This window comes from Saccopteryx bilineata, chromosome 3, assembly GCF_036850765.1.
Source record: "Saccopteryx bilineata isolate mSacBil1 chromosome 3, mSacBil1_pri_phased_curated, whole genome shotgun sequence".
Lineage (NCBI taxonomy): Eukaryota > Metazoa > Chordata > Mammalia > Chiroptera > Emballonuridae > Saccopteryx > Saccopteryx bilineata.
In genome coordinates, this window is record NC_089492.1 from 291,055,428 (window position 1) to 291,078,637 (window position 23,210).

The 23,210-nt window shown below is 55.3% G+C and overlaps 1 protein-coding gene across 2 annotated transcripts in view; it reads left to right on the forward strand.

The window, feature by feature from the left end:
* Positions 1 to 23,210, forward strand: part of CEP104 (centrosomal protein 104) — a 38,311-nt gene that overhangs the window by 3,931 nt on the left and 11,170 nt on the right. For both annotated transcript variants that reach the window (XM_066270626.1, XM_066270624.1), the window contains 14 exons: positions 3,160 to 3,286; positions 8,201 to 8,374; positions 8,694 to 8,832; positions 9,477 to 9,539; positions 9,818 to 9,894; positions 12,471 to 12,639; positions 12,993 to 13,148; positions 13,938 to 14,165; positions 14,854 to 15,051; positions 16,506 to 16,673; positions 17,146 to 17,319; positions 19,225 to 19,401; positions 22,410 to 22,616; positions 22,970 to 23,092. In XM_066270626.1, coding sequence (XP_066126723.1) covers positions 3,174 to 3,286; positions 8,201 to 8,374; positions 8,694 to 8,832; positions 9,477 to 9,539; positions 9,818 to 9,894; positions 12,471 to 12,639; positions 12,993 to 13,148; positions 13,938 to 14,165; positions 14,854 to 15,051; positions 16,506 to 16,673; positions 17,146 to 17,319; positions 19,225 to 19,401; positions 22,410 to 22,616; positions 22,970 to 23,092 — 2,166 coding nt within the window. In that variant the 5' untranslated portion in view covers positions 3,160 to 3,173. The remainder of the gene's footprint in view (positions 1 to 3,159; positions 3,287 to 8,200; positions 8,375 to 8,693; positions 8,833 to 9,476; positions 9,540 to 9,817; positions 9,895 to 12,470; positions 12,640 to 12,992; positions 13,149 to 13,937; positions 14,166 to 14,853; positions 15,052 to 16,505; positions 16,674 to 17,145; positions 17,320 to 19,224; positions 19,402 to 22,409; positions 22,617 to 22,969; positions 23,093 to 23,210) is intronic.

The window sequence follows — 23,210 nt, forward strand, 5'->3', positions numbered from 1 at the left end:
CTCCGTATGGCTTTGGTAGGTCCTGTTTTTAAGGCTTAGCACCATGGCAGAGGGTACTGGACCCTGACAGCTGGGAACAGACCCTGCCTGTGTGGCTCGCTAGTTGGATGACGATGGGCATGGGTCTCACTGTGCCTTCATTTCCTTGTCTCTAAAGTTGGGGTGACAAGCTGAACCTGTGTAGTTGTTGTGAAGGTTTGTTGAGTGTGTATCCAGTGCTGGGGACCGCCCTGGCCCACTGAGCACTCTCGGGCTGTGCCTACAGCGGTCACAAGTGCTGAGTAAAGAAGTAGGTCTATGTGTACATTGGGTAATGGGAGTAGGCTTTCAAATCTGTACAAGTTCAAGACCTACCGTCACATTCAGTCGAGAACACTTGATAGACACCTACTAATTCCAAGGCAGGATAGGAAGTAAAAGGTACTGCTCTGAAGATGGTGGACGAACTTGGGAATTGGGAGCAGAGGGAAGTAACTTTGATCTTTTGAAAGTTTGGCTGGGCTATAGAATTTGTGGCAGAAGGTGGGGACTGGAACAGCAAATTGGGTCAGGACGTAGTTGGCCCTGCAACCCTGGATAGAGAGCCGATAACCCCAGCTAAGCTTGAGGAGGGTTCGTCTGGTGGGGGCATAAGAGGAGTGGGCGGAGCGGGGCTCCAGGTAGAGAGACCAGCTGTTGTCTAGAAAAGACAATAAAAGAGGGGATGTAGTGAACCACCTGTTCACTGACAGGACCCGTGAGACTTGGCATTCAGTGGGTGGGAAGTGGGAGGGTGAGGTCAAGAGGAGAGTAAGGCCAAGCTGACAGCCTGAGCATGTGGGAGGAGCTGCAGGCTGTGGGTGGACCAGCTCCGTCCCTGGAAACAGGGACACAGAATACAGTGGGTTAAATCACACGCGTCTGTTTTTTTGTGACTTCTTTTCATTCTTTTCTGAGTTAACTGAGTTTCCCTGTCCTGCATTGTGACATCTGCAGTGAGCTTTGCATAAAAAAACAGCTGGGGCCCTGGCCGGTTGGCTCAGCGGTAGAACGTCAGCCTGGCATGTGGAAGTCCGATTCCCAGCCAGGGCACATAGGAGAAGTGCCCATCTGCTTCTCCACCCCTCCCCCTCTCCTTTCTCTCTGTCTCTCTCTTTCCCTCTTGTAGCCAAGGCTCTATTGGAGCAAAGTTGGCCCCAGGCTCTGAGGAGGGCTCCTTGGCCTCCGCCTCAGGCGCTAGAATGGCTCTGGTTGCAACACCCCAGAGGGGCCGAGCATCACCCCCTGGTGGACATGCCACGTGGATCCCGGTGGGCTGCATGTGGGAGTTCATCTGCCTCCCCGCTTCTCACTTCAGAAAAATACAAAAAAAATAAAAATAGAAACTGGGGTCTTTAATGGTGGTTTATCCTTCTGTGCCCAATGCTTTGTTCACGTATGCTTAGAAACATTAGCAGGTACCAGGCAATAAAGACTCTGTTAGTGTGGTCCTCTTCCGGTTCTCGGTGCAAGTAACGGAGGATCAATACCACACATCTAGCAGGTTGAAATAAGCAAGATTTCTTGGGGATACATTTGTGTGTTACCTTCTACTAAGAATTTTAATTAATACTATGTCTGATCCCAGAAAACATTCTGAAGAATTCTTTCTCCTCTGTTTTAACAAGGACTATTTTAGTTACAGATACCTAAACCTAACTCAGATTAGCTTACTGAAGAGGAATTTGATGGGCTCAGTAGCTGGAGAGAAACCAGAAGTCCATGAGTGGTTGGGCTTTAAGTGTGGCTAAACCTAAGGCCTACAAGGCTGTCTGCCTCCTGCATCACTGTTCCCCATGTCAGCCTGCCCTCTGGCAGGAACTCTCCCTGGTGGCATCCAGCAGCCCCCACAGGTGTTATCCTCCAGCCCAGTGACAGTGGAAATGAAGCTTCTCTTTCCTGGCAGCCCCAGCAAAGTCCTAGGGTCTAGTGGCATTGGCCCAGTTTGGGTCTTTTTGTCCTGAACCAGTTACCAAGGAGGGATGTGGAACTCGTGGACAGAGCAACCCGGGAAAAGCGGCCACCACGGGTGGGAAGCTGAGGAGTGCAGCGTGGGGTGTTGCACCCCTCAGATGCTGGAGTGGGAAGGGCAGGTCACCAAGGGAAATTGTGACTGAGGTGCTGTTTTCAAACCAGGCCAGGATGGACACTATCAGGCAAAAGTAGACGCCACACATCCTCCCTCCGAATAATGATGTGTAACTGTGAACAAAGTCCAGTTCATTAAAAAATCATGACATTAAAAAAACAGCATTCAACCCATATGTGTGTCAGTGTCTCCTACGCATCAGTCACTCATCCTGGCTCCGTGTGTCCATCTCTGCACTCTGTATTTCTGTCTGTATTTCTGCTGTCCCATCTTGGGTAGTAATTTTTATTTAGCAGTTATTATGCTGTTGATTAAAAAGTCCTTCCCCCCCCTTATTTTTGTACAATTTATTGATGTACTGGTTGTTTTAGTTGCTTACCTAATGTAAAAAAAACTTTATATCTCATCTAAAAAGCTTGTTTGTGCCATAACAAAGTACCACACACTGACTTAAAACAGTTTGTCCTGGAGGCCAGAAGGCAGAAATCACAGTGTTGGCGGGCCATGCTCTGTCTTTGGCTGTAGGGAGGCCCTTTCCTTTCTGATGATCATTGGTATCCTGGCTTGTAGATGCATAGCTCCCATGGCTGTACCACTGTCATGTGGTCTTCTCTCCGTCGTGTGCATGCCTGTGTCTCTTTTCTTCGAAGGACACCAGTCGTTTTGGAGTAGGGCCCATCCTACTCCAGTATGACCTCATTTTAATTTTTACTACATCTGCAAATTTCTAAATAAAGTCACATTCATAGAAGGACTTCAATACTTTTTGCAGGGACACACAATTTAACCCATGACACTGGTCAAACTTTTTGGATGTGTTTTTGGGAGAAGTCAGAATAACTTAAATGAGATCTTACATAGAATTAGAGGCTCCTATAAAAAGCGCCTAACAAAAAACCACAGACTGTTTCAAAGTAATGGAAAAGTTCTGAATACATTGTGAATTACTTCGTGTGTTAGCAAGGCTTGCACAGTTTCAATGTGATGGTGTTGTTATAACACATTACTAAGTTTCCTTATTTTGAACAAGTGTTTCCTGCTCTTATGAACAGCCCCAGTGTCCAGAATGCCCCACAAGATTGGATTCGTTGTGGTCAGCTCTTCGGGGCATGAAGACGGCTTCAGCGCCCGGGAACTGATGATCCACGTGCCGACCGTCAGTGGCTGGAGGTCGCCAAGGTGGGCTGCACAAGGGGCCTCGGCTGAGGACTCCTTGCATTCTCATTTTGTTTCAACTCAGGCATCAGAACTGCAAGGTTGTCAGTTGCTGCCGCCTTCCTCTCTGATTACATGATGCCTTTTCTTCCTCCTGCTGATGTTCTTAATGAAAATGTGTTGGGCCTTTTCTCCTAGTAACATTAACTCATGTTTTACTTAAGAAATGTGAAAATACAAAAGAAAAGAGAGACAGTGACACCCCACCACCACCAGGTGTTGAATTGTGTTTGCCCGCATCCGTGGGGCTCACACCGCTGTCCGCATTCTGTGCGGGGTGGTCTGTGTTCGCAGGCTCTTAGTTTCCTGGCTGTGCTCCTGGGGTCAGGTTCTGTGTCTAACTGCTTTTCTGTACACCAGCTTTAGCCCAGCAAGTCTTTCAGATTGTCTTGGATATTTGTGCACCTTTATAAACGTGTTCATTCGTGAGTAATGCAATACTAGTTGGGGCATCTCTGGAGAGGCCATCATTACTCAGTCACGGCAGCGGCGTGGTTGCTGAGAAGCCAAGGGCCTGTTCAGGTCCCTGCACTGCCAGCAGAGTCCCTGGTCATCATGACTTACCCATGCCCCACTGGAAGGCACTGTTTATATTGTGCATGCTCATACATGTGCAACAGGTGTCTCATTCTAAACCCGTCATGTACCCGGGACTGCTTTTACTCACTTCACTGCTGAAAAGGTGAATGCAGATCCCACTAAAAGGGAGCATGTGTTTCCCCTTTGGCGTTTGGGAGCAGCCTGACAAGCCAGACTCTCTTCCCTGCCTGCAGCCTGGCTGAGGTGAGAGGTGAAGCAGATGGGGACAGAGTGGCCCTTTATTGATGAGGAGGCGGCTGCAGGGATGAGGGCTTTATCTGCAGGCAGGTAAAGGTCACAGGACTGAGCTGGCCACGGCTTCTTGCCTGCCGGCCAGGCCAGCCTCCCCAGGTCAGGGCTGGGGACACGCCATGCCAGCTGCCTCGGTATCCCCCAGTCTGCAGTCACCCCAGTCTCGCCCCTCCCTGGCCAAGGCCTGCACTAGGCTGGGGCCACAGTGTCACGTGGATGCACTTCCGCCCCCCAGCTCCTGTCCCCCCACCTCCCTCCCACAGAGGCTCTCGTGCAGCCCCACCTGTTCAGTGTTCATGGGGTGAAAGGTACTCACGTGTAGGGACAAGAGAACCTTTTTGGTAATGAATATAAAAATAAGATGGCCGTTTGTGCACTGACATGGTAGTGTGTTCCCTTGGGGGCATAATAGATCCCTTGTTTTATTGCATAGTAATGAGCTTTCAGACCCCACAGCAGGAAAGGAGACATGGACACCCTCCCCACCCAGACCCACACTGGGCTCAGCTAGGGCTCTCCTGGCTGCAGCCCAGCATTCCCTGAGCTCAGGCGCATCGCAGTGGGGCAGAGGACACCCTCGGCCAGGCCCACAGGGAGGATGGGGCTATGTTGGCCCAGGTTAGAGAGGGCTCACTGGGCTCCCACGGGTGCATCCTGGCGGGGAAGGGACGGCCTCCTGCTGGGCATGGGGGCCTTCCTCCCTTTCTCCTGTTTTTCTGCCACCTAGGAACTTAGGGGTCTGCTCTTCAGAGGCGGCTCCGAGGCAGTGGGAGGCTCACAGCAGGAGTTTGCTTCCAGATTCTTATTCAAACAGAAACCTGGGGCCGTCAGTTCATCTCCAGAAGATGGACGCACACCTACCTGCCTTTTCAGGTGTCTGTGTCATTCACAGTCCACGTGAAGGGTGCTTTTTAAACAGTTTTGGAGGCTTCTTTACATAATAAAGGGTGTTTCCCTTGTGGATTATGGGGAGTCCCTGTGTCTGAGAGACCTCAGGACAGGCTGTATGTGCCCTGAATGTGGGCACGGTGTCTTCTCTGTCCATGTCAACGCCTGGCACACGTGAGGGTGCAGAGTGTTTGCCACTCGCTTGGTGTCCCGCTGCCCTCCATCCCACGTGCACCTCTCTGACAACCTTTGCTTTTGAAAACTCAGTGTCAGGAAATGCCAGGCAAGATGCCTGCAGAATTGAGTCCGTCTGGTCTGCCCGTAGTCACCAGCCCCACCGTCTTGTCTCATACTCTCCCCGTTCATCCTGTTCTGTCCCTCAGAGTTACACGTACAGTAGGCCCCTTGTCGTGTTGGTGGTTTCAATTACCTGCGGTTCAACCACAGAAGGAACATTTTTAAATGGAAAATTCCAGAAATAAACAGTTCATGCTTTTTAAATTGCCTGCTGTTCTGAGTCATGTGATGAAATCTTGAGCCATTCCACTGGGGACGTGAATCGTCCCTTTGTCCAGTGTCCTCACGCTGTAGATGCTCCCCGCCTGTTAGTCACTTAGTAGCCACATTGGTGAACAGATAGATGGTCACGGTATCTCGGGGCTCGTGGTCAGGGCCCCTTCGTTTTCCTCAGTAACGGCCCCACAGCACAGGAGTGGTGGTGCTGGCTGTGCGGAGGTGCCCAAGAGAAGCCGTAAGCGCTTCCTGTCAGCGCAGTTCTCACCCTGTCCAGGAAAAAACTCCCGTGCTGAGGCGGCTGAGATCTACAGTGAGATTGAACCTTCTGCCCGTGAAATCGTGAGGAAGGAAAAATAAATCCGTGCTGGTTGGCCATCTCGCCTCGGACTGAGCGAGTTCCGGCCCCCGTGCGTGAGGAGTGCTCGGTTAGGACGGGAAAGGCGTTCATTTGTGGGTGGAAGACAGAGCGGGAAACGTGTTCCCATGGACAGTGACGTGTTTCCCAGAAAGCACGGAGCCTCTGCGGGGCCCTCAGCAGGGACCCCCGAGACAATGACCACAGTCACGTCTCTATTACAGTATGTTGTCGTAGCCGTTCTAGTTTATTACCAGTTATTGTTAATCTCCTACTGGGCTTCACATGTAAGCTACACTCCATCACACGTGTGCAGGTGCAGGAGAAACATGGCACCTGCAGGGCTTCCCAGATGCACATCTGTGCAGCCACGTGCTTTCTGTTCCTTCCTCCTCCTCCGCACACCCAGGGCGAGGCACAGCTCCAGCTGCCCTGATGCCCGGCATGATGCCCGAGATTACTGCCCAGCAGGGAGCCAGGCGGGAGGCCAAGGGCAGGGAGGAGGCCCACTCATCCTGTCAGAGCGTAAGGAGAGGCTTGGGCCACTGGGTGGGAGATGCTGCCACTGCTGAGGTGGGGAGCGCTGGGGCAGGTTTTAGGGAGCTGGGACATGAGGTCACATAATGCCTCTCAGATGTCTACATGGAAATGGCAGGTTGCCCACTGATCATGAGATGAGACTCAGGGTGATGTGTAGTTGGCATTCCTTCATAAGCAGGAGATGTGCAAAGCCATGGGGCTGACAGGAGCCCCAGTGGTGAGTGCAGGGAGATGGGGACCCGGCCCAGGGCACAGTCCAGGGCCCTGTGGCAGGCGGGCCAAAAGGGGTGGTTGTGTGGGCTGCGTGAGACATCACAGAGGGCAGCAGGGCCTTCCAGGAGTGCCCTGTAGGAGTGTGGGGCGGAAGGCATGGGCCTGAGAAGCTGTTGTGGTGACCACTCCTCACTCCTGTGTGGCGTTGGCTGAGGAGGGCAGCTGGGAAACAGGACAGGAGCCAGAGAGGGACACGCAGTCTCGGGAGGGTTTCTTACACTGGGGGTGTCTAGCATGTGTTTGTGTCCTGACAGGAATGATCTGGGAGGGAGGCCAGGTGGGCCTGACGGTCAGCGGGCGAGTCCGGAGCAGGGCCACCAGCAGACAGGGTGTAGTGCCGGTAGTCGAGGCCAGGCAGGTCCACATGGGATTCAGGTAGATGGTAGAAAAAATGCGGAGCCAGAAAGGGTTGGGCCATCCCATTTAATAAAGTCTCACAACATTGGACAAGCACAAAGGCAGGGGAAACCATTTCTCAGGCACACAAACAGCAAAATGGCCCCTCACAGTAGCGGGCAGACAATCTGCACATCCACAATCCCCCATCTCTCAGCTCTCTCAAGCACAAGCACCCATAGCCTATATAGGCCATGCACACGTGCTCACACACTAATCAAGCAAAGCTGCAGAGCTGGTAAGCCCGCGAGCAAACCTGACACAGCGGCCCCACACAGGGTGATCAGACCGAGGCCTATCCAATTGCTGCAGTCTGTGGTGAGTGGCTGCTGGGAGGACGGGGGGAGATGTGAGGGACAGAGCCTGTGTGGCCAGGACAGTGACTGGCAATGGTGGGGCCTCTCCTGACTGTCCCGTCCTTCATGTGTCCCTGCTCCAGATGCCCTTGATGCCGCTGTGCTGTGAATCTAGGGCTCGCCAGCCCAGCACATGTGGTGGGCGCCACCTTTAGCACTGCGGCAGATGGCTGCGGCCATGGTCACGCCCTGTGAGGCCCACGCCGGGGCTCTGCTGCTTCTTGTTTAGGCTTTAATGTGCTGTGTCACTTCCAGGAAGTGGGAAGCTCCCATATGGTCAAGGCAGGTGTCCCCTGCAGACCCCTGAGAACGCGCGGTGGGCACACACTAGATGCGACAACCGCTGCTGACTCCCACCAGGAGCTGCAAGCAGGGCTTTCCCCAAAGTGCAGGCTCTTGGTGGCGGGGGGGGGGGGGGGTCCTCGGGCTCCGTTCTGCCCATACCCCCTCTTCAGATGAGCGTGTTTATCTCGTGATAAACCAGGTGCCTTGAGCCACGTCTTCCCCAGTGCCCAGAGTGCTGCTCGTTAGGTGGCAGGCAGGTCAGATTCCTCCTAACTCCAGGGTCCCGGTCCAACCATGAGGAGCTGGACAGGGCAGGGGGCCTGTCCTCGGCCCTGTGAGCACAGCCCGGGGCCTTCGCCGTGCTGGGAAGGAATGCGTTCCTGGGAGGAGGGGCTCAGTCCTCACTGTGTGGGGAACCAGAGCGGTGTCTGCTTTCAGGTTCTGCCCGTTCCCACAAGAGGTGGTTGTCCAGATGGTGGAGCGCTGCCGCGTCAGGAAGCTGCAGCTGCTGGCACACCAGTACATGATCCCCAGCAAGGTCGAGTTCTACGTCAGCGAGAGCCTGCCCGAGTACTTTGCGCCGTGCCAGGCGGAGCGGTTCCGCAGGCTGGGGTGAGGGCCGGAGGGCAGTGCCTGGGGCCCACGCGCGGTGCCGCCCACCAGAGGGCCCCACAACCCCGAGCGCCCCTCCTCTTGGTCCTGTGTCCCGCTGCCTTGTGTTAACGAGCAGCGTGGTCATCGCCACCAGTGACTTCCAGCCTGAATTCTCAGATGCAGAACTTGCCTTGAGAGAACACTCGTTAGCATTCCACATCTGGGCGTCCTTCCTGGGTTGTTCATCCTCCACCCGCTTTCCTTCACACCCGGCGTGTCATGGGGGGGCTCGCACCGTCCTGCCCATCAGCGTAAGTGCGCATTCTGCTCTCCCCAGCTACGTGTCCCTCTGTGACAATGAGAAGACGGGGTGCAAAGCTCGGGAGCTGAAGTCAGTGTATGTGGACGCAGTGGGGCAGTTTCTGAAACTGATTTTTCACCAGAACCATGCCAACAAGTACAACATCTATAATCAGGTGAGTCACACTGTCCCGGGATGGTGCCCCAGCTCTCCATAGGGTTACGTGTCCTGTTCTTCTTCTATGGAGGAATGTTCTGCACCCCTGGTGGGAGCCGCGAGCCCGAATCACAGTGCAGGCAGGACGCCTGGCCAGTCCGAAGGAGCCCTGAGACACAGTTGCAGGCCCGGGCCAGCAGCAGGCTCGCAATGAGCTGGGGAAGCCTTTCCCCTGTCCGCCCCCAGTAACGTCCCAGTTCAGCTACAGTGGTCTCAGGGTGCGTGGCGGCGAGGGGCTCCTCCCTGTCAGGGGGGGACTGTGACTTGGCCCGAGCTGCGTGAACCAGGATGTTCACTTCATCATCTAAGTTACCAGGGTCGTGTTGGTGTGACCCTGAGCGGCGGTTCCTTGAGAGGCTGTCCTAAAACTGGGAGGTGTGTAGCTGCTGTTCTCTTCATGGCCTTTAAACATTAAAGCAGCCACTTGGTTCATCCTTCAAATGTTAATGTAAAATTACAGTAGCCATTATTAATAATCCTGTGCATTAGCACATATTTCACAACCAATGTGCGTCACCATGCACCATCCTGTTTGAAGACAGTTGTGCAGAGGGTGGTGTTATCGCAAACCTTTTACACTTAATTTCTGCTTATTCAACTCAGGTGGCTCTGGTCGCGATAAACATCATTGGAGACCCTGTGGACTTCGGCGAGGAAAGCAATGCTGTAAGTTTGGGAAGTTTCATTTCTAAAGAAGAGAATTTATTTCTAAGAGGAGGGAAGCATTTGTTTTTGTCACAAGAGGTGTCATCTTAGATTCTGTGAAATTGACTGAAGCATAGCTATTAAACTCTTTTTTCCTGGAGAACTGGAGCTGTCCCTCCCAGAGCCCAGGGTCACGACGCTCGCTGACGGCTCTGCGTCCGCCCATCCTTAGTAAGGAAGGTCTCCTGCTGTTTCTGTTTCTCCTCTGAGACACTAAGCAGAACTTCTTGCTCCCAAAGTCCTCTAGGGAGAAGCTGATTGACCATTACCTGGGCCACAACCCAGAGGACCCAGCTCTGGAGGGAACGAGCTCCAGGTAAGAGCCCCACTCCCGAAGGCAGTGAACTTCTGGGACTTTCTTTAGAATCAGCAAAGTGAGTCGCCTCCACAGGGCGCCTCTTCCAGGGCCTCTGGTTGCAGCTGAGAGCTGTCTGAGCCTCTGGGGGATTGTTTTAGCACACTTCAAGACAAAGGTCACTGTTTCTTTCCGTGTCTTCATTTGTTGCCCTTCGGAGATTAACTTCCTGAACGTTCAGTTATTATAAGAAGGTTTCTAAAATGTATTTGGAAAAAAGATCCACCAACCATTCGTTGGTATTTCATTGGCACAGGCAAATTCATAGGTAAAAATTAAAGGCGTTAACTGTCCCAAAGCGTCATTTCCTGGAGATTTCCCTGTACGTCTGCTTTTAAAACTTCATCCCCTATGGAAGTGAGAAGCACGTCACACCGTCTTTATAAGGACAGCTTTCACCAGTTACTTGTCCACACGCTTCACAGACAGCCTCGTGTGCTTTTCTGTGCTGCCTCGGTTCCGGTAGTAAGCGCTCGGTTGGCCAGCGCAGAGGGCAGCCGGCAGCCAGTCTGCACGTCCCTTTTCTCCTCACTGCTCCCGGGGTATGTGCTGCTGTTTACAACAGCGAAAGGGCCGCTGCAGGGGCCAGGTCGGAGGGAAGCCCCCCTCTGACAGCGGCCCCCCAGCAAGGGAAGTGTCACACACTGGCATTTCAGTAGAAGCTTAGACTCTGCCCACCACTTGTAGTAAGGTCTCCCTTGGCTTGCTGGAGTCTGAGCTTGGACACAAAGTAATTCACACTGAAGCACCTCTTCTGTGGGCACAACATGTGGAGGGAATTCTGTACTCAGAAGCTGTGGGCTTCGCCGGGCATGTGGACATAGAGCCTGGCTCCCTACAGAGGCTGCCCTGGTCGCCTGCAGGCCTGGTCCCCATGAGGACCTCACAGCCTGGGGGAGGCGGGCTGGGGCCGTCATCAATGATGGAGAGCTTCTGGTCTTACCCACCAACCCTCGGGCTCTGTGCAGACCCTCCAGCACCTGCTGAAGCACTAGCAACTCCGTCCTTCCCCCTCAGGGCAGGGCCCAGGTACACGGGGAGGCCCTACACAAGGTTTCCGTGGCTTTCTGACCACCTCCTCACTGTGGCAGCACAGGGCCTGCGAGGAGAACTCTAGCCAGCAGGATGGGGCGGCTCTTGGCCCTCGGATGAGAGTCCTCGGTTGTTGTGGTTTCTGTGAAACCGGCTCTTTGTAGGCAGCCAGGTGGGGCGTTAGACTGTGCTCTGCAGTCCTGCCTCATCCCGCAGGGCTTCCAGAAGGCAGAGGAGGCCTGTGACAGGTGTGAGTGCTGAAGGCTGCACATCACTGCACGTGCAACCCATTGCTTAAGGGGCGATCTGCGGAGAGTGGAGAGCCCGCTCTGTGACACCAGTGGCCGCGAAGTCCTGCCTCAGGTGTCACATGACATCACTTTTTTCTTTGTGGGATTTTTGTAACAAAGTCTTTGTTTTCACCTCTAGGACTTCAGGGGAAGCAACTTAGATGTAAGAGCATAACCTGTCTTTTGGTAATAGTTGTGATCTTGTGGACACAGGAGAACATGTCGCTAGTTAGCCATCACTAGGATGAACTGACCTTGTGCAGATCCACGAAGTGCCCGAGTGCCAGGACAGGGAAGCGGGGTGGTGCTTGGCCACTCGGAAGGTGACGTCGCCCGTGGCCTGTTTGAGTCCATTATTGTACGAATTTACCAACCAATTTTTCTATAACAAGTAACATTTTAATTAAAACTTACCTGTCTATAAAGATGCCCCGGTTGAAGCTAACTGTGGCGTTTGTCCTGTCACTAGAACAGATGGGGAGATAGTGAGACTTGTTCCCTGTTAACATTATGTTGAGTCCCTGGACCAGCACCGCAGCGGTAACGCTGAGTCGCCGGGCAGGCACCATGGCCATAATGTTGAGTCGCTGGGCCGGCACTGCGGCTGGGAGTCTCTGAGCTGTAACAAAGCTGCCGCCTGCTATGGGGACAGCAGAGGAGACTCTCAGAAGTACAGGCTGTACGGTTGCCAAGGAGAGTGTTCCTGGGAGGGTTTTCTGATGTCCTGCAGGACATGATGGTTGGTGACAGCATCTGACACTTGGAAGTAAAGTCCAGTGGAAGCGTCTTTAATGTCCATCAGTCACGGTGGTGCTGGAGCCAAGCCCAACGCCTGGCTCCCGGGTACCAGCTCACGGCTCAGGGACACTGGTGCGGAGTTCAGTTTTCTCTCATCTCCAGCAATTGCCAGGCACGGCCATGTCCCGTGAGCCATGAGGAGTGTGGGGGCCAACTGCTTAGAGGCCCCGCTGCCCAGAGTGCAGCTGGACAGGGCCAGGCCATGGGCTGTGTGGTCAGGCCGCTGCACTGTGGCCTTGTGACCTGAAGCCGTGCTAACTCCTCAGGCAGGAAACCTCGAGGAGCAACAAGTCGGGGAGACACTTCCCCAACCATGTCCTCAGCACTGAGCCCCCGGGGCCCTTCCCCCCCAGGGCCCCTCCCCACAGTCTCCCTGCGATGGAAATTGGCTCTAAAACGGTCATCGCTTCCCTTTAGGAAGTCTGACTACATTTCCCCGCTCGATGACTTAGCATTTGACATGTACCAAGACCCAGAGGTGGCGCAGATCATCCGCAGGCTGGACGAGAGGAAGCGCGAGGCCGTGCGCAGGGAGTGCTACGACCATGCCAAGAAGCTGAAGCAGGCCATCGCCGACCTGCAGAAGGTGTGCTGAGGGCCCACTGGGGGGTCCGCCTCCGTGCCGGGCAGGCTTCCTGGAAAATGACACACGTGTAAACATGTGGGCAGGCCTAAGGCCTAACGGTGGTGTGGGTTCCACGGTCCAGCGAGCACCTGATGAGACCTGTCACTGAGACCCGTGAGGCCACACTCCCGTCTTAAGTGGACGTCACATGACTTGGGGTTTCTCAGACGCTGTGCAGGGAGGGGGTCTACGCCTCCCGGGTTTTGTGGCCCCTGCCCCCACCGCACACGCAGGGGCCAGCACCGCCGTCCTGTGGGCCCCAGCGCTGGTGGCCAACTGGGCCGTGCCAGCCACAGCGCGGCATTGTGCTTCAGGTTGGGGAGCGGCTGGGCCGGTACGAGGTGGAGAAACGCTGTGCCGTGGAGAAGGAGGACTACGACCTGGCCAAGCACAAGAAGCGGCAGATGGAGCAGTACCGCAGCCGCGTGTATGCGCAGCTGGAGCTGCACAGCCTCGTGGATGCTGAGCTGGTAGGTCTATCCTGTGAGAGCTGGTGGTGGCGCTCCCGTGTGCCTCCATAGGGCGTTCTGACCACGTGGGCCCTTGCAGGACTCCCACAGAGCAGCAGGAGCATGAGGCAGGGCCGGCCCCACTCTCCAGTGTTCCCTTGTTTGGGAGGATGAGTCATTGCAGCCCTGTCCCCCGTGCCCCCCATGCCCTGGGAGCTGTGGGAGGATAACCCCAGGTCGCACCCATGGGGGGCACTGCCCGGTCCTCAGACCCACACGGGCAGAGTATGAGCCCATGGTACAGGTTAGGAGACCGAGGCTGAGCTGTGGCCAGAGGGCTGGTAGTGCAGACTGGAGCCGCACGGCCTGGGTCCAGATCCCAGCTCCACCACCCTAGCTGGGTGATCAGACTTAATTCCTTAGCCACCCTGTGCCTCAGTTTTCCCGTCACATTTGCCAGGGGGTGTGGTGAGCACTGAATGAGATAACCGTCTAAAGCACTTACCAGCACGCCTGCTGCCTACGCCTGTTATGATGACCCAGAAAAACCTTTGTGCTCGGGTCCAGCCAGGTACCCCACACACCTCTCTGCAGGCACTTCTGCGAGGCAGCCCCACACTGATGAGCCATGCACAGGTGCCCGTGATCACAGGGGTTTCGGTGTCATGCAGGCAGCTGAGGGCTGTGGCGTAACTGCAGGACATCTTCCACGCAATCACTCCTGCCTTCCTGAATGAGTGCTCCGTGGCCAACATGGGGGATAGGTCTGATATGCAGTGGCACCAGGAATTAAATGCCTCTTTTCCCTAGATGCAAAGGTCTTTTGATTGGCCACTCCAGCCTCTCATCCACGGTGACAGTCCTCACCACCAGCCACCAATGCTGCTGCCACCACCAGAAGAAGAGAGGGTGACAAAAAACCAGTTTGCAGAGCCATTCCTTCAGGACAAGCCCTCGTCGCGTTCCCTGGACGTTTCCCCTCAGGACTGCTCTGTGGACCAGCCACTGCCCACCACACACCCGCGTCTCAGGACCCAGGTAGGTAGCCCGGGGTCAGTTGTGCACTGTTCATTCAGCATACGTGGAATGAGGGCCTGCGTGTGCTGAGGGCTGTCCCAGTACAGGGCACAAACCAGCCAGACCCCTTCCTGTCCTCCCTTCCAGGATAGGCAGGTAAGTGCTGAACAGAACACGGTGACATGAGCGACCAGCACATAGTCACACCTGGCTGGGCGTCTGTGGTCAGTGCCAACGCCCCTGCTTCTGCCCCACCGGCAGGTCTACGATGCGCACCCTGACCTTTGCTCTTCTCCCTCCTCATTGCTTGGTTATCAGGGCTATGAGGGGTTCAGAAAGCAGTAGAAACTCTGACTTTGTTTTGTCTGTTGCACCCTGTTGTAAGAACTGTTCTAACCTTATGATGCTGGTATTTAGCAAAAATACCCTCATTCAGACCAGGAAAGGCCAGAGCAGTGAGCCTGCACTGTAGACTGGTGTTAGATAGGGGACCACATGGGAGCAGGTGCAGTAAGCCTGCGGTGTAGACCAGTGTCTGGTGGGGGACCACATGGGAACCTGTGCAGTAAGCCTGCAGTGTAGACCGGTGTCCAGTGGAGAACCACATGGGAACCGGTGCAGTGAGCCTGCAGTGTAGTAAGCCTGTGGTATAGACCAGTGTCGGGTGGAGGATCACACGGCAGCTCTGCTGCCCCTTCCTGTGCTGCAGCTCGAGTCCCTGCCCTACGACGAGCGGCCTCTTCCCGCCATGCACAAGCAGCCCGGAGCCGTGGCTATGGAGCCAGAGAAGAGTGACACAGATGTCAGCGAGGATCCCAAAGGGGCCACTGTGGGCGAGCCAGAGCCCCTGACAGAGAAGGCTTTGAGGGAGGCCAGCTCCACCATTGACGTGCTGGGGGAGAGTGTGGTAAGAGGAAGCTGCTGTAGACCTGCGTGCATGAGTGCGTGTGTGTCTGCGTGCCTGCATGTCTGTGTGCGTGTGTGTCTGCATGCCTGCATGTCTGTGTGCGTGTGTGTGTGCGTGCCTGCATGTCTATGTGTGTGTCTGCGTGCCTGCATGTCTGTGTGCGTGTGTGTGTGCGTGCCTGCATGTCTGTGTGCGTGTGTGTGTGCGTGCCTGCATGTCTGTGTGCGTGTGTGTGTGCGTGCCTGCATGTCTATGTGTGTGTCTGCGTGCCTGCATGTCTGTGTGCGTGTGTTTCTGCGTGCCTGCATGTCTGTGTGCGTGTGTGTCTGCGTGCCTGCATGTCTGTGTGCGTGTGTGTCTGCGTGCCTGCATGTCTGTATGCGTGTGTGTCTGCGTGCCTGCATGTCTGTGTGCGTGTGTGTCTGCGTGCCTGCATGTCTATGTGTGTGTCTGTGTGCTTGCATGTCTGTGTCTGTCTTGTGTGTCTACATGTCTACATCTGTGTGTCTGTCTGCGTCTGTGTTATATCCCTGCTGACTCCTGCCGGCGGCTTCCTCACGGATGCGGTCCCTCCCGTATTTGCTCTCCCTCTTGTCCTGCCTTCTGTTTTCCCAGCAGCATCAACTTTTTCAAAGAACCAGACCTTCTCATGACACGCCTGACATGGGACGGCGTCTGTGTTGTCATGTGTCCCCAGCCGTGTTTCGGGCTCCATTTGCTCCGGGACCCGCTCCCCCATCCTTGGTCCAGGGTCTCCCCGAGCTCCCCTCCAGCCCGTGTTTCAGATGACTCCATTGTCCTCCCAGCAGCTGCCCTCCCTGTCCTGCTCCCGCACCCACGAACAGTGTCTGGGAGCGAGGGTGTGCACGGTCTCTGCCTCCATCTCTGCTCACCCGCCTGTGCTCTCCGGACCGTCTGAGTTCTGTTGCAGGCGGGCAGGAAGGAAAGGAAGGAGGGAGGGAGGAGCCAAGCAGCAGGCCAGGTCTGTGTGAGGGTGCTGGCTCCCCTTGGTCCTCAGGACCAAGTTGGAGAGTCCTGAGCTGAATACTAACTCTAGGAAGCAGCAGAGACATGAGTACCACTTTCTTTCTGGCGCTCACAGAGCTGGTGGTGAAAACCCACTCCTCCCGTGAGCACCAGCTGATGCCAGGGAGAGCATTGGTGAACCGAGCAAAGCTGGGTCTCCTCGGCGCAGTGAGCTCGTGTGTCCCCGGCTCCCGACTCCACAGTAGGCCTGTGCCGGAGCTTTAACACTGTCCCCACTTTACACGCTCTTACATTCCATGTCAGGAAAACGGTGTCTCTGAATACTCATATTTGTTCTGCAGAGGCCCTGGTGTTAGATGTTTTTTTCATTTGAAACAAAGGCTCCAATGGCATAGCGCTGGGGTGGGGGTGAAGGGGACAGTGATGTCGCTGACACGCCACAAAGTAAGCAGGACCCTGGTCTGCAGGTGGCCGGGGCCTATTCCAAGATGTGGTCCTCCCGGGAAGACGCACTGCTCGCCCTGTGTAAGCAGCTGATGGACATGCCCGTGGGGACCCCAAAGGAGGCCCTGAGGAGCACGCTGAGGGCAGCCGTTTTTCTCACCAGGAGATCCATCCGCGACATCGTGACCCCCGTGAGTTCTCGGCCCTCTGCGCCTGCGTCTGCAGTGCAGCACTGTGACCCACCCCAGGAGGTCCAAGTAGCCCAAGAGGTGGCCCGTCGCCCTCTGGTTGTCGGCTCCCACAGCGGCCCCTGGGAATACGGGTTCTGGAAGTGTGTCAGCGAGGAGTCCGGGCGTCTGTCTGCACTCGGTCATCCTCTCCAGTCCTGGACAGCCGCACTTTGTCATGCCCCTCAAAGCCAGTGTCCACAGACACCTGTTCCCCACACCTTGTCAGTGTGCAGTTGTGTGTTTGCTTTCACGGGCCCTGAAGCTGGGGACTTATTTGCATGTTCTGACTCCGAAGGGGCCTCCAGAGGGAACATGTGCGCCCGCACCTGCGCTCACTCAGGGGCTTGTCCGCTGAGCAGGGCCCCTGATGCTTGTGTTCACTTTTGACAGAATTCACCTGGTAGCTCACCTGTTCTCATCACTTTTTTCTTAGGTCTTTCAGGCTTCTTTGAAGTTGTTGAAAATGATAATCACACAATATATCCCTAAACATAAACTGAGTAAACTTGAGACAACCCACTGTGTGGAGAGAACCATCCCCGTGCTGCTCACGAGAACCGGAGACTCTTCTGCACGGCTCCGGACTATGGCTTCGAATTTCATTCAGGTACAACCGCCCGGCAGGCCCGAGCTGTCGGGATGGGCACCGCCCTGCAGGTGCTGCGTCTGCGCGGGGCACCTGGCTTGGCCGCGGTGCCGCTCCTGCGCTCTTAGACGGGAACTTGGATTGAACGCTACAGTTTGGGTTTCTAGGGTTTCTAACTCAACATGTTACTTCTATTCATTGTTAAAATACAAATTCATGAAATAGTAAATCAGAATAGAAAATCCGGGGGTAAAATCACAAATGTTGTGAAGTCAACATTGTAGCCTCCTGCTAGGCAGGCGCAGGGGCCAGTGCTGAGCCAAAGTGAGCTGGGGGTGTGCGGGGCACGCTTCCACCGCTGCACTAGGAAAGCACCTCTGCATCCTCCCGTCAGCTGGCGACGGCATCTGGCCTGGGAGCGCTGCATGACGGTCCCTTCGTAAGTCTGCGAATTCCTCAGCACCTTAACACACACTTTTGTGAGTGTGCACGTCTTTCTTGAGAAGGAATCTGAAACCTTCATAGCTTCTCATGAGGGTCATTTCTCTGCTGTGAAGAGTCGTCCGTCTCATCTCATTTAGTAAACTTAAATTTTCACTTAAAGTGACTGCGTAGCACTATAAAGAAGGTAAAACAAGTTATCCCCAAGGGGTACAGAGCACCCCCTTCTTCATACAGCCCAGAACGGGTACCTGTCATCTTTCAGAAGATATATGGAAATGAGAGCAGGTTTGCTTAGTTCTTTTCAAGCGTGTGGATTTCTGAGGAGTTGGCCCTGCTGAGTCCCCTCTGCGGAGGTCCCGTAGCCACGGACCGCGGTGAAGCCCACCGGGCACTGGCACCCAACTCTGGCTTTGAGTTCACACACTTGCAGTGTCTCCTGTCACTCAGGAGCTTCCTGTTCATACTCCCGTGTCTGCAGGGTCACCCCTAGGCCCCGATGCCCCATGAATCTCGCAGAAAACGGGTTGAGCGATTGACCTGCAGACCTACTAACCCAGGGAGGGCTCTGTCTGCTGCAGCTCACACGCTTCGGTGCCTACTCTCTTCTCTCTCTTTCTCTCTGTCTCACTCACTCGGTGACCACTTTATATTTCATTGTGTGTAGCCAATTACACACCATTCTGTCATCTTGATGATAGAAGCTGGTATTTAGATTTTTAGATGTGGGGTGGTGCATACACTTTTCCTCTTAGCCCATCTGAGATCTCATCTCGAGCATTGTGTGTGGTGACACTGGGCTGACGTGTCAAGAATGCTGAGATGGCTTGACCAGGCGGTGGCGCAATGGATAGAGCGTTGGACTGGGATGTGGAAGGACCCAGGTTCGAGACCCCAAGGTCGCCAGCTTGAGCACGGGCTCATCTGGTTTGAACAAAAGTTCACCGGCTTGGACTGAAGGTCGCTGGCTCGAGCAAGGGGTTACTTGGTCTGCTGAAGGCCCGCGGTCAAGGCACATACGAGAAAGCAATCAATGAACAACTAAGGTGTCACAACAAAAAACTGATGATTGATGCTTCTCATCTCTCTGTTCCTGTCTGTCCCTATCTATCCCTCTCTCTCTCTCTCTCTGTCTCTGTTAAAAAAAAAAAAAAGAATGCTGAGATGATTCATGAAACAAAGCTAATTTCTTTCAGAATTTTAGACCTCAGAATCCCTCTTTCTCGATCACGTTTCTCTGAAGCTTCCGTTAACCTAGGAGAGTGGCCTTACTTCTCCACGCCTGGCTTCTGTATCCACTTGTTATCCTGTTATGAACGGAAGTGTAGGCTGAGCACTGGGGGTGTCACTCCCAGTTGCCACTTGGCTCTTACTGCCCGATTCTGTCCTTCACTGTTGACTTTGAGGATCACATTACAGTAGGTTGTACTGAATTACCCCTAGCATTTTCCAATACAGATGAATAAACTATGTTGGTTTTTGCAGGAAATGGCCTTGTTTAAGGAAGTGAAGTCTCTTCAAATGATTCCATCTTACCTGGTACAGCCATTGAAAGCAAATGCTTCTGCCCACCTGGCCATGAGTCAGATGGACCTGCTGGCCCGGCTGCTGAAAGACCTGGGCACAGACAACACGGGCTTCACTGTGGACAGCGTGATGAAGGTGAGTGTGCCGGCACGCACCTGTGTGACACACCACCCCTGTGGCCCTGGCACAGAGGTGGCATCTGGGGCCCGAGGGTGTTGAGTGAAGGAATGAGTGACCTCAGGAACAGCGTGTCAGCTGGCTGGCTAGCAGTCCTGCCGGGCGAAGCCCCTGAGTTGTGCATGATGTGGACAGACCTTTGTCCATGGAGCTCGGCCAATACAGAGACCAGGTGTCAGGAGAGCCGGCAGCGCGCACAAGTGCACCTCACACAGCCCGCCTGTCCTGTCCTCTCCTATCCTGCTGTGGATGGCCTAAGGAAACCATGGACACTGCGGGAGGGAAGCTGCTGCCAAACCAAGAGCCCCTCCTTCCTGACTCCAGACGGGCCGAAGGGCAGCTCGGGCGTGGGGGGTCCTGGGCAGCCACAGACGTGCTCTCCCGACCGCCTTCAGTCCACCCTGCACGTCAGACCTCCCTCCGTCCCTCTCCGCCAGTGGTGCATGACTGACAAGTGTCTCCGTAGTCGGGACCCCACATCGCTGCTGACTCAGACCGGGCTTTGCACCTGGTGTGCTGACATTACCAGGGCCACATAGGCCCGTTTACAGTGCACCTGTTTCACCCACAGACCTGTGATTTACACTCGGAATGAAGACATCTTTGAGTACGTCCTCCCACCTCCTCCCAGCACTCCGGCCCGGCTCTTCCAGCCTGTGGCCTCAACCCCCTTCGGTTAATCATGCCGACTCTCACGTGGAGTCCTCAGGCCTCGCCCTCTCCTTTATGTACACACACCCCCTCAGGGTCTCTCCCACACCCCCACCTGACTGGAAGGCTCTCAAGTCTCTCCCCGGCCTGTGCCCTCCCTGAACGGCTGGCTCCCCACCCGCTTCGCTCAGCACCTCCCATGTAGTCCGTGAGCGGCATAGGTGCGTGTCCATACCCAGCTCCGCCCTCCTGCTTCTGTCGCTCGGGCCACGCACCTGGGCTCCATATCTGGCTGCCCCTTTGTGTCCAGCCCCCGCCAGCCGTGCGGTGGGCTCGCCCTCAGGGGCATCCAGCACCTGGCTGACTCACTCCCACTGTGACACCCAGCCCAACCAAGCTCTGCTCCCTCCACGGCTAGTCCTGGCTCCCGGAGGGCGTTCCCCTCGCCCTCCTCCCCGCGTTCGGGTTCAGTTTCCTGTCCCCGCTCCCCCAGGTACGATGCCTGCCCACATGGTCATGCTCTTGACTGGCAGCAGGCCGCCTAGGTGCCAGCCTGAGCTCCGGGCCAGTCGGTGGGCTGCAGCCCCTCTGCATTTCAGGGTGCACGCAGTGGAAGCGCCCTGCTCTCCCCCATCACGGCAGTGCAGTCCCGTGGGGCCCCGCAGCTCCATTTGATACTTAGGGGCTCGCTCTCCTCCAAGTGTATTGCCTCCAGCCTTCCCACATAACCACGGGGTCACCCAGTAAAGGACAGGGATTGGACGACTCTGAAGTGGGAGGTGACTGTCAGCCAAGCCTAACTCCACGGGGCCTGAAGTGTAATGGCTGTGCCTACAGAGGCACAGGGCAGGGCTTTGTGGAGCCCACGGCCAGCTTGTCGGTCTGAAGCCAGTGGGATGGATCCAGACCTAGGAAGTAGAAGAGGAGGAATGAAGAAATGCAGGAAATGGGGCGGGGGGTGGTAACTGCAGAGCGAAGTCCTGGAGCCCTGAAGGGGCCAGGCCGCATCATGCACAGAAGTCCTGGAGTCACGAAGGCGCCAGGCCACAGCGCAAACGGGAGGACAGCTCAGTGGAGTCTTAGCGGGGGGAAGTCAGCTCAAAGCCAAGCGGGTGGTAGAGGTGTGGGAAGTGAGGAGGAAATGTGATGAGATGCTCATGGACGTCTGGGAGAGGGGGCTGCAGGTCCTTTACTGTGCAGTGCCAAGGACCCTGTGACCCCTAGGGCTGTAAATGCATGTGCAACCAGCTGGCATGATTGTCACATCAGCCATCACAGCCTCTTCTCCTGGCAAACAAAGAGGAGGAGAGTCCGGGTGCAGGGGCTGCACAGACGCCCCCGATGCGGGGCGGACCACACCATTGGGCTGGACACCGGCCGTAGGGACGGGAGGAGAGGATAGGTGGCAAAGGTGGCAAAGGGTGGGATGAAAGGGTCGAGGTCCTGCTGGGGTTGAGGGGTCGTCAGGGGAGAGGTACAGAAGTGAGCGGAGAGGTGGGAGGGGGTGGCCTCAGGGAGGATCTCAGGCCAGTGCTTCGAGGTGGTGCGGCAGCTGGAGAGGACAAGGTCTGGGGTGACACCAGGAGTTGTGCCAGGCTGAGACCGTGGGGAGCACAGAGGCCCGCAGGACCCTTCCCAAATGTGGTAACTAACGTCCATCCGAGACGGGCTAAAGGCAGTGTGCTGCATTCGCGTGCCAGAGTGCCAAACAGTAAAGTGAGTGGAGCGGGTCGCGCCGAGTGAACGTGCACAGATATCGAAAGCGCTGAGTAGGACAAAAGGGAGTTCCAGAATAAGCATAGTACACATGTGCGCACACGCAGGGGTGTCTGGGCAGCGTGCAGCCGGCTCCAGGAGGCCGAGCGGCCGGTGTGCCAGAGACAGACACGCTCAGCACGGTGGCCAGGGATTATTGCTGGAACAGAGAAAGATCCAGAACAAACGTGGGCGATCGTGACCCTGGTTAGTCCAGGTGGTCGATGCACAGAGTTAACTCTGTCTTCTCGTCTCTGTGCTTAAAACAGCTCATAATACTTAATGTAGAGTGTGTGGAAGGGGTAGAACCTGAGAGTCCTTGTAAATCAGTAAGTGGGGAAATGCAGAACACCCTCCCCTCCCCTCCCCTCCCCATCCAACCTGAGCTCACGCACGGACATGTGCTCCCCCAAGCGAGAGCCATGTCCCCAAGAGCTGGGATTCTGTGGCATTTTCTCGTCCTTTTCCAAGTGTCTGTAATGTGCTCTGTTTCCCTGATGCGGGACGAAGTGCCCTGCGCTCCACGGCATCAGTGACAACTGGAGCCCCTCTCTGTTCAGTTCGCAGTGCGTGCCCTGGAGCACAGAGTGTACGAGGTCCGGGAGACCGCCGTCAGGGTGGTTCTGGACATGTACAGGCGGCACCGGGCTTCTGTCCTGGAGTACCTCCCCCCGGACGACAGCACCACGCGCAGGAACATTCTATACAAAACCATCTTCGAGGGGTTTGCTAAAATAGACGGCAGGCCTACCGATGTGGAAGTCAGGGTGAGTTAAGTATGAGTGTGGAAGGAGTGGTCTGACACGTGAATAAGCTGGCCTTGTTCAAGGAGTGACTGTACAGGGACCCGCACACCCCGAGCGCCCGGTCGCCGGCTCAGACCCTGCACTTCCCTTTGCACCTGCGAGGCTGTCCCCACCTGTAATCATGCTAGCGTGAGGACATCTGTAGCCTCATCAGTCAGAATGTTCTTAATTGGATGTTTACGTTTAACCCTCGTTATAGGATTAATCTTACTAGTATAGTGTATAAGAAGCCCAGTTTATGTGTGTAATCTGTCTCCCACTTTCTATGGCTACTCTAAAAAGCTATTCTAATGGAAAAATAACTTTCATACCAGGCACAGAAAAAAGCGGCTACAGAAGAAGCAGAAAAACAAAAGAAAGAAGAAATTAAAGTTTTACAAGGGCAGTTAGCAGCACTGAAAGAAATGCAAGCCAAAGTTCAGGTGGACCGGGTTCAGGTGAGCTGGGTTCAGGTGGACCAGATTCACATCGGGCCAGGGGCCAGGTGGGGCGGAGTTCAGGTGGGCTGGGTTCAGGTGGGCCAGATTCACATGGGGCCAGGGGCTAGGTGGGCCA